At 48.2% G+C, this 13,156-nt stretch overlaps 1 protein-coding gene across 6 annotated transcripts in view; it reads right to left on the minus strand.

Moving 5' to 3' along the window:
• Nucleotides 1-13,156, minus strand: part of LOC137542203 (rho GTPase-activating protein 39-like) — a 246,130-nt gene that overhangs the window by 202,232 nt on the left and 30,742 nt on the right. For 5 of the 6 annotated variants that reach the window (XM_068263946.1, XM_068263940.1, XM_068263945.1 and 2 more), the window contains one exon: nucleotides 363-643. The exons of the other annotated variant lie outside the window; for it this stretch is intronic. In XM_068263946.1, the coding sequence (XP_068120047.1) occupies nucleotides 363-394 (32 nt within the window). In that variant the 5' untranslated portion in view covers nucleotides 395-643. The remainder of the gene's footprint in view (nucleotides 1-362; nucleotides 644-13,156) is intronic. 6 annotated transcript variants of the gene reach the window in all.

Here is a 13,156-nt window from a genome sequence, read left to right on the forward strand (position 1 = left end):
ATTCAGCGAAGGTTTACAGTGTTCACTTTAAATATCCAGTTACCATACAGATGCAATATCAACTTGACTGTGAGTATAAAGGTGCCCATACATCGGTTGACTTTGGTGGCCGATCCACCAACCAATTTGATTATTATTATCAAATTGGTTGAAAATTGGTGCCGTTAAGTGCAGGCCCGACCAACGATGCAACCAATTTCGGGCAGAAATTGGTCGCATTCATTGATTGCACCTGATGAAAGATTTTGGGCCGAAGTTGGTTGATCGGATGTGCGGCGGCCGATTTCGGAACGAGTGACGAAACCCCCGCCGCTGCTCCCCAATGTATAGATGTGCCCCCCATGAGTGCATTTAACCATTACCTGTCCTCTGTCAGCCTCCACGTGGTGTCCATCTCTGAAAACCCAGGGCGGCTCTTCTGTCAACTCCATGCACGCCACTGGTGCATAGGTTGTGAATGCTCTCAGCCAAGTCCATCCCCCGGGCTGATTGCTGGCCGAGGCGTCGAGGGTTGCTGTAAACATGCTAGATCCTCAGTTGAGTCAGGACGATACCATTTCCTAGTTTCATCTAGCATGAGCATGAGGCTTTAGCATGCAATAAACCTAGGAGCTGTTCAGAACCAAGTTCCTGCGAACCGGAGCTGAAATTGGAAATATAAAGTTTATGTTTTAGGTTCTCAACATGTGGTAAGCGTACAACCAGGGGATCATTTAGCTGTACTTAGGGAGTACTCATGTCATAGTCAATCTATTATAGATCTATTATATCTATTATAGTAAGTTTTGAGACAAAAACTATGATTAATCATATATAAATAAACCTGAATAAGTATTCATAGTTAACTAAAAGCATCAACGAATGTCTGAAAAACACTTAACCTCCTTAGCAGTATGCCCGACACTGTGTCAGGCATACCGCTCTGTGGCCCCAGGAGTCCCCCATGCAGAAAAAATTTGATCCAATGGCTGAAAACCCTCTAGCTAGCACTAGGCTAGCTAGTAAGAGTGTCCGGCACCCCTGGATCCTCCGCGATCCCCCCGTTTATACATTACCCCCCCTGGATCCAGCGATCACGCAGCCTCCCTGCACAGCTTTGGTCTCTATATGAGGAGGATCGGGTTTGCACATGTTGGCGACATCATGTGCGATCCTCCCCATAGTGAAGACCGGAGCTGTGCGGTGAGGCTGCGCCGATCGCTGGATCCAGGCTGGGTAATGTATTAACGGGGGAGCGGCGGCAATCAGAGGGTGCCGGGCATTTGTACTAGCTAGCCTAGTGGTAGCTAGAGGGTTATCAGGCATGAGATCTCTGGGGGGGACTGGCGGGCACAAACTGGCAAACCTCCTGAGCAGCTTAACACTCAGGAGGTTAAAGGAGTCATCAGGCAAACTAAAGGAAAGACGATTTACTTACCTGGGGCTTTCTCCATCCCCTTGCAGCTGTCTATCCCAGGCTGAAAGCTCCGTTCACAGCCGCCAGCCCGGGCTACCAGCAACGGGCCGCGCATGCACACTACACCCCGACTTACAAAGTTATCCGGCAGCCTAGCGGAGGATCCAGGTGGCTTAGTATGGCGAGGGATGGATCAGCCTGAAGGGGGCTGGAGGAAGCCCCAGGTATATGTATTAAACTTTTCTTTTTATTCGTCTCAGATTTACTTTAAACATCATTATGAAGTACTATACTCCTACCCTTGTTTGCCACGGCGGGGACAAGGGGGTTAATGAAAGTGGGTGTTTGTGGGGGGTTTACTGTTTTGGCAGTAGAAGCCCCAGGTAAGTTGAACTCTTTTTTACAGGTTACAGTACTCCTTAAAAAAAATCACCCTCTGCGTGCGGCAAGCACTCGTTCTCTAATTAAGAAAACAACCTTGTTTTGGATTGTTTATTTTTTTTTACTTATGTTCATTCGTGTCCTGCAACTCATCAAAACAATTTGTCAGTTTTAGGAACCAAACACGTTTTATCAAAGGAAACAAATTTCTGTCAGAGGAGGAAGCTGTGCGGTAATGTTATTTAAGGAATGAAGCAATTAGATTTTATTGGATAACTCACTGCAGGTTTCAACCTTGGATAATATAATGGCGCATTTCAGTACGAATTGTAACATCTGATAAGTGATGTTTTGTTTTCTTCCAATACCCTATTGTCAACCTGTTATTATCAGTGTCAAGAATGTTGTGGCTGCTGGTTATAGAAGGACAGGAAATGACATCATAGAAGACTGCCTGCAGGTGTAAGACACATTATACACAGGAACTAAGACCAAAGTTACTTAAAGAGAAACTCTGACCAAGAATTGAACTTTATCCCAATCAGTAGCTGATACCCCCTTTTACATTAGAAATCTATTCCTTTTCACAAACAGACCATCAGGGGGCTCTGTATGGCTGATATTGTGGTGAAACACCTCCCACAAAGACATACTGAGTATGTACTCTTGGCAGTTTCCTGTCTGTGAACCCTGTTGCATTGTAGGAAATAGCTGGTTCCAACTGCCAAAACAGCAAGCAGCAGCTACATCACTTTCCAGCAGTAAAAATGTCACCATGTGATAAATGTCAGAATATAAATCAGGGATTTAAAATATTTTACAATGGGCAAACATTGACTAAATCATTTATACATAATTATTGTAAAAATGAAGCACTTTTTTATTATTCTGTACCCCCAAACATATAAAAAGAATGTCTCCGCAAACACAGTTAAGTTGCAGATACCCCCCTCAAAACAAATATTCAGAAAGTCTCTTCAAACGTAATCAGGCAGCAAGGACCCCACCATATAACATAATTAAGCAGTGTGTGACCCTCAAACAATATAATTAGGTAGAGTGCTGCCCCCCCCTTCCCCACCACATACATACGCAGAGACAAATAACAATCAGGCAGCGTGCCCCCCATATCATTGCCATCAGCCTCCTTGTCTGTAGTGGCACAGTGCATATTACTCTGTATCTCTGAAACCTGTCCGGCATACACCAGACTGGGCATATGGGAGAATCAGAGCTGTGCTGCCTCCACAAATGTGACCTGCACAAATAGGAACCAAGACTGTTTAGTCCAGCAGAATGACTGGGGAATCCTTGTAAATATTTGGGGGCACGGGCCCAGAATACTTTGCCCTGGCAATGTTACTGACACCTACCCAGGTATGTAAAAATGATTTATTTGACATTAGCTAATCATAGGGCATTTACACAGAGAAACACAAGCTCCATGAATGCCTATATCGGTACAGGAGAACATTTTTTGTTGCTGGAGTGGGGCTTTAATGGGTGGCATGACATACCAGTATCTATAAATAAAGGACAGCAACCAAAACAGTGTGTGTGTGGCCTGTGTCTCCAGTGAATGGTGTCCTAGATTCAGAGCTGTTCAGAGTCATCATAGCATAAATCCCAAATAATTATAAGATCAATTATCAGATTAATAGCACTCGCCGTGCATTTTTATGCTAATCAGGGGTGCCATCATCGATCCCATTCTTCTCTTAAAGTGGACCTAAACTCTTGCACAAGACAGAAGGAAAACAGAGAAATGCACCCTGTATGTATTTAGAGAGTTCAGACTGTCTTATCCCCCCCCCTCATCTGTGACTAATCACAAGTTGTAATTTGACTGCTCACCTGTGTCAGCTGACTGCCACAGTGGAGAAGCTAACTGGTAAAAACAGGATGTTAACAATATGTCTGCTTCCATGAAAGCAGGAAGTGGATACACTGCAGATTTGATGCAGGATTTGTATCAGCTGTAACAAAGAAATGTTTTTTCTGTAAAGGTTATTGTGCTGTTGCTTATCGTTTGGAGCAGAGAGGAAGTTCTGAGTTCAGGTCCACTTTAATGTACTTAGCAGTTGTATATGAATATTCCAAAAAGAACAGTGCACTTGTCGTAGTACTGTGGCGCCCTCTGCAGCAGCAGCTGCCTTATGCAACTACAGTACTGTCCTTAGCTGTCCATGTCAGAAAATAAGCCATACGGTTGGCTGTAGCTAATGCATCCCTTGTGTTTTCCTGCAGTGCTCCTCTTAGCAATAACAACAAAGCCCCATCCAGCTGAGATCTGACAGTGCATCAGACACTTTCAAGCTGTAGTTCGCCCTCTCAGATTTTTAATTGTTTTTTAAGAAAGCTACAGTAAATAGATAACTGTGCCATTAAATTGCATCCGAGATGGAAAACTAACTATAACAAGTAACTTGTCTATATATCTTATCTAAAGTTTAGATAGTTTACACAGCATATCTAGCTGCAAATAGCTTCAAAAGTTTATGATTATTTCTTCCTGTGATACGATGAGGGCAGCCATGTTCTGTTTGTCACATTGTCACAGGCTGAGGGCTGGAGATGCTATCAGCTTGCCTGTGTGTAAATTCAGTCCCCTCTGCTCCTCCCTCCTCCCCTCTGCCTCGGAAATCAATGGCTAGTGACCTCCTCCTGCCCAGACTGAGCTCCCATAAGCCCTTGCTACAGTGCCAAGGTACAAAAGGAGCCGTGGGCGAGGCTTGTTTAGTTTATAAGGAATTACAGTATTAAAACAAAAAAAGTATTTGGCTTGAGGAATGCCCTATAAACTATATGAAAGGAACACAATTATGCAATGAGTAAAAGTTTATCTCGGATCCACTTTAAGCACCATACTTCCTGATGTCAGTCATGTGACCCAGAGGTCTCTCCAGCAAGAGTGGCAGCATAGTGAGTGTTCTTAGCTACAGAGCAGGTCTCTTTTCAGCTCCTGCATGAGCCACTGAAAGATTACCGTAATGCTAGGTACACACCATTACATTTTCTGGTAGATTTACCTGCCAGATCGATTATTTCCTTGACTTTCCTGTGTACTTGTGAAGTACTCTGCGGACCCCGTGGATGGGGGGTTTGCCGCTGCGCATCGCCAGACGCTCATTAGTGTAACTATGGTATTGGCATTGCCATTTTATGGGTTGATCTATGCCCTCCTACCAGGATAGTGTAGATGCGCGGCCTGTATTGATACAGGTCGCGATTTATGTTTAGCCCCTGGGTGTTTAAATAAATAAAGTTAGGATGCTTCTATCGCCACTATGTAACAAGATGAGCTTGTTGGGTATTTGAGATTTAAAATCTAGTGTTTATATGTTGTATTGAGGTTTGATTTGGGATTTGTTTACCTGGTTGTTCCTGGTTTGTTCCCCTTCCTGGTCTGGCGTGGGCTGGTGTTGTGCTTGTCCTCGTCCGCCCCCCCCCCGGCGGCATGTCTGGGCGGGGGGGCGGGGCCTGGCGGACGCGCCATGTTGGTTGCTTAGCAGCCTTCGCGTGGTGTCTGCCTGCCCCGCCCCATCGCCCGGCGGGTGTTCGGGTGGGCGGGCGGGGCTGTGCTGACGCTCCGGGCAGGCGATTGGTGCCTGCCCGTGGTGTCGGCTGGCTCCGCCCTCCCGCCCGGCATTGGCCCCTGGGGGGGGCGGGCGTGGTTTGGCCTCTCTGCTCTCGTCGGGTCTTGGGGGGAATAAATAGGAGGCGACACAGGAAGTGTTATACCTCCAGAGGAAGCCGGAAGTCTGGCGAAACCGGTCGAGGACGCATGTGCTGCGTCTCGGCCTCCCCGCACCACTCACCTGGGACTTGCCTGGCCACCTGGCCGTACACCTTGGCACCAAGCTCACCCGGCGGCCCTACTTAACATCCAGCCCATCAGCTCAAGTCGGAGACCAGCTTGTGGGGACTACCCAGCCACAGGAAATGTAAGCCGCCCAGTGGGCAACCACCGGCTGATCCCAGGGAGGAATCGCAGTACATGTAAGAGCTATCTATGCTGCTAAAGGCTTGCTTGCTACACCGCTTATGCTGTTACTAACCCAATTGAACTGTGCTGAGGCTACGTGATATGTATACATCACCCTATGTGGGGAATATGAATGTATGGATGCCTTTTGTTGCTGGGCAAACTAAAAGTCCATGACGCTGTGGTTTGTTACTCCTGCTGGATTTCTCTGTCCTAATGCCTTTAGAGACTGACATGGTCCTGGCTCATATACCTCTTGGCTGTTTGCTCCTATGCGTGAGGCATATACTGTGAATACATCAAATTACTGCTGGAAGATATTGCATCATCATTGAACTGGTCGTCTGTCCAATAATTTGATCTCGTTTGGGATGACTAGGTCTCCCTTCTGGTTCACAACTCAATATCAATGTGTGGACCAGATGTAATTACTCGCTGATTGGACATTAAGAGTCTGAGCTCAGATGGCTTTAATAGCAATAGAGTTTTTGCAGTGGGGTAGGTGCACATGCTTCACTGCTATTCGCTTATATGGTAATTAGGGGCCTGATTCTGGGCAAGGGTGACTGGGGGCGGCAGGGGAGGGGCTCATCAGGTGGGGTGGATGGTTTTTCCGGGAGGTCTGGGAGGCACACATTTTTAATGATCATGTTTTGATACAATGTTTAATAAAGTTTTTTGTAGATATTCTCTTAAATAGAGTTTAGTGGTTTTTGTTCGGTTGGACCATACCCACCTATATATATCTCACAGTGTTCGATTATTTCCAACATGTCTGATCGGAATTTCGATTATTTTTCCGATCAACTTTCATTCACGTCTACGAAAATCGATCAAAAATCGATCGAAATTCAGATCGGACATGTTGGAAATAATCAATAAGGCAGGTAAATGTGCCAGAAAATTGTATGGTGTGTACCTAGCATAACTCTTGAGAGTGAAGCAGGCCATACAGACATCAATTTTGCCATTTGGTTGTTTGGAGATTTGATCACTGTGATTGAATCTGCTGGGAATTGATGCCACTTAAATGTCCAAGCGATCAGTTTCCTATCTATTTTGATGAGAAGGAATGTGGAAAGCTTACTATGCAGTCGTCATTTTAGGACATTAACTTAGCCAGTAGCAAGGGTTGTTTTTTTTTTTTTTTAGTCTACCTCAGTCGCTGTGTTCCTGTGATAGTTGGCACCATATTTCACAACAAAAGGTGTCAGAAGATAACCTGGGTTTCACCAGATGGTACAACAACTAATCAGATAGATCACATAGCCATAACTAGGAAATGGAGAAGATCTCTGTTTAGCTGAATACTCACCTGACGATGCAGGAAGATGGAACCCAGGGACCCCCCCCCCACCCCCCATGATGAGCATACCCCAATCCATATTCCTTCTGGCGGGTACATGTGGCAGCACACGACAGGCGCAAACAAGAGTTCAAATGATCACAGCACTTAGCGCACGAGTAATCGGAGATCTTAAAGATCCAACCTGCTGTGATGGTCATAATCACGGTAGGGCCGAGGCAGAGGTGAGAGCGGCTCCAGCCTCAGGGCGCAGTTTAGGAGGGGCGCACAACTCACTCAGCTATCATTCTCCTATTGTGTTTGAGGCAGAGAGAAATAAGAAAAGGGGATACATGGCAGTGGCTGCAAGCCAGATAACTAGAGATTAAGGTGTTGAGGGGGTTGGGGGCCCTGGGGTGCCTCATAGACTAATAGCAATCAGTGTGTGACGGCAGGGGTGGAGGGGTTGGGGGGTGCACTTTGGTGTCTCAGCCTTGAGTGCTGGAAGACCTTGTCTCGGCTCTGGTCATAATAGGCGCGCCTGTTAAACGACGCAATTCACGATTGCGTCCAACCGAAGCCTCCCACCTGAATGCTAATCTATGTAATTCCTGCTAGGTATGGTACAGCAGGCAAAGGGTGTATGACAGTGCACCTGATTGGCTGACAAGCGTCTGCTGGCCAGATAGAGGCAGGATATTGCTCTGACTGGAAGTTAGCAATTGTGTTTGTTGCAGTTGGCATTCAGTTTAGAGGTGGTGGGGTGAGTTCCCTGGAGGTGAGAGGTCCAGGGCTTGCCCGCACTTCCCTCTAGGTGTCGCATGGTGGTTTGGGGGCCCCAGTGAGTGAGAGAGACCTGGGGCCCCTGGGCTGTCATGTGGACCAGTGTTTGTGATTTTAAATTTTATTTTTTGCAGCTTCTACGATGCGGTTGACAGGTGAGTGGTTAGGGAGGGGACCGTGTGGGAGATGTGCCTACACGGGTCGTCCCTGTTAAACGACGCAATTCACGATTGCGTCCAACCGAAGCCTCCCACCTGAATGCTAATCTATGTAATTCCTGCTAGGTATGGTACAGCAGGCAAAGGGTGTATGACAGTGCACCTGATTGGCTGACAAGCATCTGCTGGCCAGATAGAGGCAGGATATTGCTCTGACTGGAAGTTAGCAATTGTGTTTGTTGCAGTTGGCATTCAGTTTAGAGGTGGTGGGGTGAGTTCCCTGGAGGTGAGAGGTCCAAGGCTTGCCCGCACTTCCCTCTAGGTGTCGCATGGTGGTTTGGGGGCCCCAGTGAGTGAGAGAGACCTGGGGCCCCTGGGCTGTCATGTGGACCAGTGTTTGGGATTTTAAATTTTATTTTTTGCAGCTTCTACGATGTGGTTGACAGGTGAGTGGTTAGGGAGGGGACCGTGTGGGAGATGTGCCTACACGGGGTGTCCCTGTTAAACGACGCAATTCACGATTGCGTCCAACCGAAGCCTCCCACCTGAATGCTAATCTATGTAATTCCTGCTAGGTATGGTACAGCAGGCAAAGGGTGTATGACAGTGCACCTGATTGGCTGACAAGCGTCTGCTGGCCAGATAGAGGCAGGATATTGCTCTGACTGGAAGTTAGCAATTGTGTTTGTTGCAGTTGGCATTCAGTTTAGAGGTGGTGGGGTGAGTTCCCTGGAGGTGAGAGGTCCAGGGCTTGCCCGCACTTCCCTCTAGGTGTCGCATGGTGGTTTGAGGGCCCCAGTGAGTGAGAGAGACCTGGGGCCCCTGGGCTGTCATGTGGACCAGTGTTTGGGATTTTAAATTTTATTTTTTGCAGCTTCTACGATGCGGTTGACAGGTGAGTGGTTAGGGAGGGGACCGTGTGGGAGATGTGCCTACACGGGGCGTCCCTGTTAAACGACGCAATTCACGATTGCGTCCAACCGAAGCCTCCCACCTGAATGCTAATCTATGTAATTCCTGCTAGGTATGGTACAGCAGGCAAAGGGTGTATGACAGTGCACCTGATTGGCTGACTAGCGTCTGCTGGCCAGATAGAGGCAGGATATTGCTCTGACTGGAAGTTAGCAATTGTGTTTGTTGCAGTTGGCATTCAGTTTAGAGGTGGTGGGGTGAGTTCCCTGGAGGTGAGAGGTCCAGGGCTTGCCCGCACTTCCCTCTAGGTGTCGCATGGTGGTTTGGGGGCCCCAGTGAGTGAGAGAGACCTGGGGCCCCTGGGCTGTCATGTGGACCAGTGTTTGTGATTTTAAATTTTATTTTTTGCAGCTTCTACGATGCGGTTGACAGGTGAGTGGTTAGGGAGGGGACCGCGTGGGAGATGTGCCTACACGGGGCGTCCCTGTTAAACGACGCAATTCACGATTGCGTCCAACCGAAGCCTCCCACCTGAATGCTAATCTATGTAATTCCTGCTAGGTATTGTACAGCAGGCAAAGGGTGTATGACAGTGCACCTGATTGGCTGACAAGCGTCTGCTGGCCAGATAGAGGCAGGATATTGCTCTGACTGGAAGTTAGCAATTGTGTTTGTTGCAGTTGGCATTCAGTTTAGAGGTGGTGGGGTGAGTTCCCTGGAGGTGAGAGGTCCAGGGCTTGCCCGCACTTCCCTCTAGGTGTCGCATGGTGGTTTGGGGGCCCCAGTGAGTGAGAGAGACCTGGGGCCCCTGGGCTGTCATGTGGACCAGTGTTTGTGATTTTAAATTTTATTTTTTGCAGCTTCTACGATGCGGTTGACAGGTGAGTGGTTAGGGAGGGGACCGTGTGGGAGATGTGCCTACACGGGGCGTCCCTGTTAAACGACGCAATTCACGATTGCGTCTAACCGAAGCCTCCCACCTGAATGCTAATCTATGTAATTCCTGCTAGGTATGGTACAGCAGGCAAAGGGTGTATGACAGTGCACCTGATTGGCTGACAAGCGTCTGCTGGCCAGATAGAGGCAGGATATTGCTCTGACTGGAAGTTAGCAATTGTGTTTGTTGCAGTTGGCATTCAGTTTAGAGGTGGTGGGGTGAGTTCCCTGGAGGTGAGAGGTCCAGGGCTTGCCCGCACTTCCCTCTAGGTGTCGCATGGTGGTTTGGGGGCTCCAGTGAGTGAGAGAGACCTGGGGCCCCTGGGCTGTCATGTGGACCAGTGTTTGTGATTTTAAATTTTATTTTTTGCAGCTTCTACGATGCGGTTGACAGGTGAGTGGTTAGGGAGGGGACCGTGTGGAAGATGTGCCTACACGGGGCGTCCCTGTTAAACGACGCAATTCACGATTGCGTCCAACCGAAGCCTCCCACCTGAATGCTAATCTATGTAATTCCTGCTAGGTATGGTACAGCAGGCAAAGGGTGTATGACAGTGCACCTGATTGGCTGACAAGCGTCTGCTGGCCAGATAGAGGCAGGATATTGCTCTGACTGGAAGTTAGCAATTGTGTTTGTTGCAGTTGGCATTCAGTTTAGAGGTGGTGGGGTGAGTTCCCTGGAGGTGAGAGGTCCAGGGCTTGCCCGCACTTCCCTCTAGGTGTCGCATGGTGGTTTGGGGGCCCCAGTGAGTGAGAGAGACCTGGGGCCCCTGGGCTGTCATGTGGACCAGTGTTTGTGATCATAATAGGCGCGCGTCAGCAAACGCCGTTCACACAATCGTGCGCCTGTACCCACGTCACAATATCGTGAAAATGGTCACTTGTCACTCAACAATCCGTCAGTCGTCAAAAAAATCATTGTAGAAATCGCGTAGTGGGTACAGGCCCTAAGATGTACGCAAAAGGAGAGGAGCTGATGTGGGGAGTGACCATCATTCTGTTACTGCCCTTTTTCCAATGAAGATTAAAGTATGAAAGCCAACATCCCAAGGGCAACCTAGAAGATACAACATATTGAAACTCAAAGACCAGGATAAGAAAGTTGTATTCAGAATAAAGCTGATGAATGGATTTGATGCACTGGATGCCCGAAGCGTATGACTATGACTCTGTCAAGACTGGATGGACCAAAATCAAGGAAGTCTAAATGCAAACTAGGCTTCAGAGAGCAGAGAAGGAAAGATTAGATGTCAGTTGGCACATGGCAGATATTTATTTTTTAAATATCATAGTTTTTATTAGGTCAGAATTAATAACATACAATTATTAACCAGTTCGCCCTATCTGGACGTATATATCCGTCCAGATAGGCACTGCTGCTGCAGCCGTGTGGTGCGCGCTCCCGCTGCCTCCCGCTGCCCCCCCCCCCCCCCCTCGATCAGTGAAAGGGAATATAATACATAATATATTCACTGATCTAAGTCCCCGTCAGAAATACCGACGCTTTCTTATCAGAGAGCGCGGTATTTCTGCCCGTACAGAGCTTCCCCAGCCTCTTTGTCCTTTCTGGATGCGTGATCGTTCGCATCCAGGACTTTTTTGAATGTGGCCATCTTGTGGCCAAATAGTAAACTGCACCCACATACATTTATTAAATAAATACACACGTTATATTACATCTAAAATGAGCTATTTACCTCCCAAACTAAAATTACCCAAATACATTTTTTTATTTAACCTCCTTGGCGGTAACCCCGTGTGTGACACGGGGTTAGCCGCCGGAGGGTGCCGCTCAGGCCCTGCTGGGCCGATTTACATAATTTTTTTTTTGCTGGACGCAGCTAGCACTTTGCTAGCTGCGCCAGCACCCCGATCGCCGCCGCCGCGCGCCCGATCGCCGTTATCCGGTGCGGCGCGGCCCCCCCCCAGACCCCTGCGCTGCCTGGCCAATCAGTGCCAGGCAGCGCCAAGGGGTGGATCGGGTCTCCCAATGACGTCCCGACGTCATTCCGCCCCGTCGCCATGGCGACGGGGGAAGCCCTCCAGGAAATCCCGTTCTTTGAACGGGATTTCCTGATCGCCTATCGCCGGAGGCGATTGGCGGGGCTGGGGGGATGCCGCTGAGCAGCGGCTATCATGTAGCGAGCCCTGGGCTCGCTACATGATTTAAAAAAAAAAAATTAAAAAAAACTGCTGCGCTGCCCCCTGGCGGTATTTTTCATACCGCCAAGGGGGTTAAAAAAAGTAAAATAAAAAAAATTACAATAAAAAAAAAAAACTACATAAATAGTGTAGGGGCCATCGGGGCTGGGTAGTAGATGGGAGGTACATTTCCCCGGTATTTGGACTATGGTCACTTTAAAACCTTGTGTGGTCCTAGGAAAGGAGTCCGGATTTTGGCAGCAAGCAGTTGCTGCTTGGTTTTTTTTCTTTTTAGGGCCGGACTCCTGGGATGGAAGGGAAGGAAGGGCGGGCCTTCCCATCCCACCTAGGTACACACCTGGTTGTCAGTGGGGCTGAGAGCCTCACTAATATGGTATTGATGAGATGCAAATTTATGCATAAGAAGCAGCCTCACAGGCAGTCTGAGGAGAGGTGTTGGAGGAGTAGCATGTCTGCTACGGAATCTCCTAACAAGGAATATTGGAGCACTTGATGGAAGCCAAACCATACCCTGGTCGGTTGTTAGTATGGTATTGGCCTGATGGAAATTGAACTTTGTTTGAACCTGCTGGACTTTCTATTACAAAGCTGAAGTAAGCTGACTGTTTATTTCCCACTTGTTACTGCTGAACTGAAGCTGTTTTTCTTCTACTGCACAATAAATGGACTTTATTTTATACATCTGTGTACTGCGTGCTGGCTGCGACCCCTCTAAACTTTACAACTGGTGCTCGGATGCGGGCAGCGCAGCACTGCAGGAAAAAGTTCCGTTTAAAAAGTGACATTTAAAGGGCCAGTCTCCTTGTATGCATGATGGAGGAATTGGTGAAACAAATGGTCTTAGCAACTGTGCAGCTGCAGCAGAGCATGCGAGTATGGTGACTCAACAGCAAGCCACGGAAGCCCTGCGAGAGGCCTCAGAAGCGCAAGCCAAAATACTGCTTGAGGCGGTGCAGAAGCTGGCCCAGGGGAGAGAGACAGCAGGAGCTGCCCCTAGCAACCAGGCGATGGTGAGAGCCAGTCACTTTCTGCAGAAACTGACACCCACAGATGATGTGGAAGCCTTTCTGAAAACGTTCGAAAGGACAGCAGAGCGGGAAGGATGGCCGAAAGACAAATGGGCTGGTATCCTTGCACCGTTCCTGACAGGAGAACCC

This window comes from Hyperolius riggenbachi, chromosome 12 (genome assembly GCF_040937935.1).
Source record: "Hyperolius riggenbachi isolate aHypRig1 chromosome 12, aHypRig1.pri, whole genome shotgun sequence".
NCBI classification, from domain to species: domain Eukaryota; kingdom Metazoa; phylum Chordata; class Amphibia; order Anura; family Hyperoliidae; genus Hyperolius; species Hyperolius riggenbachi.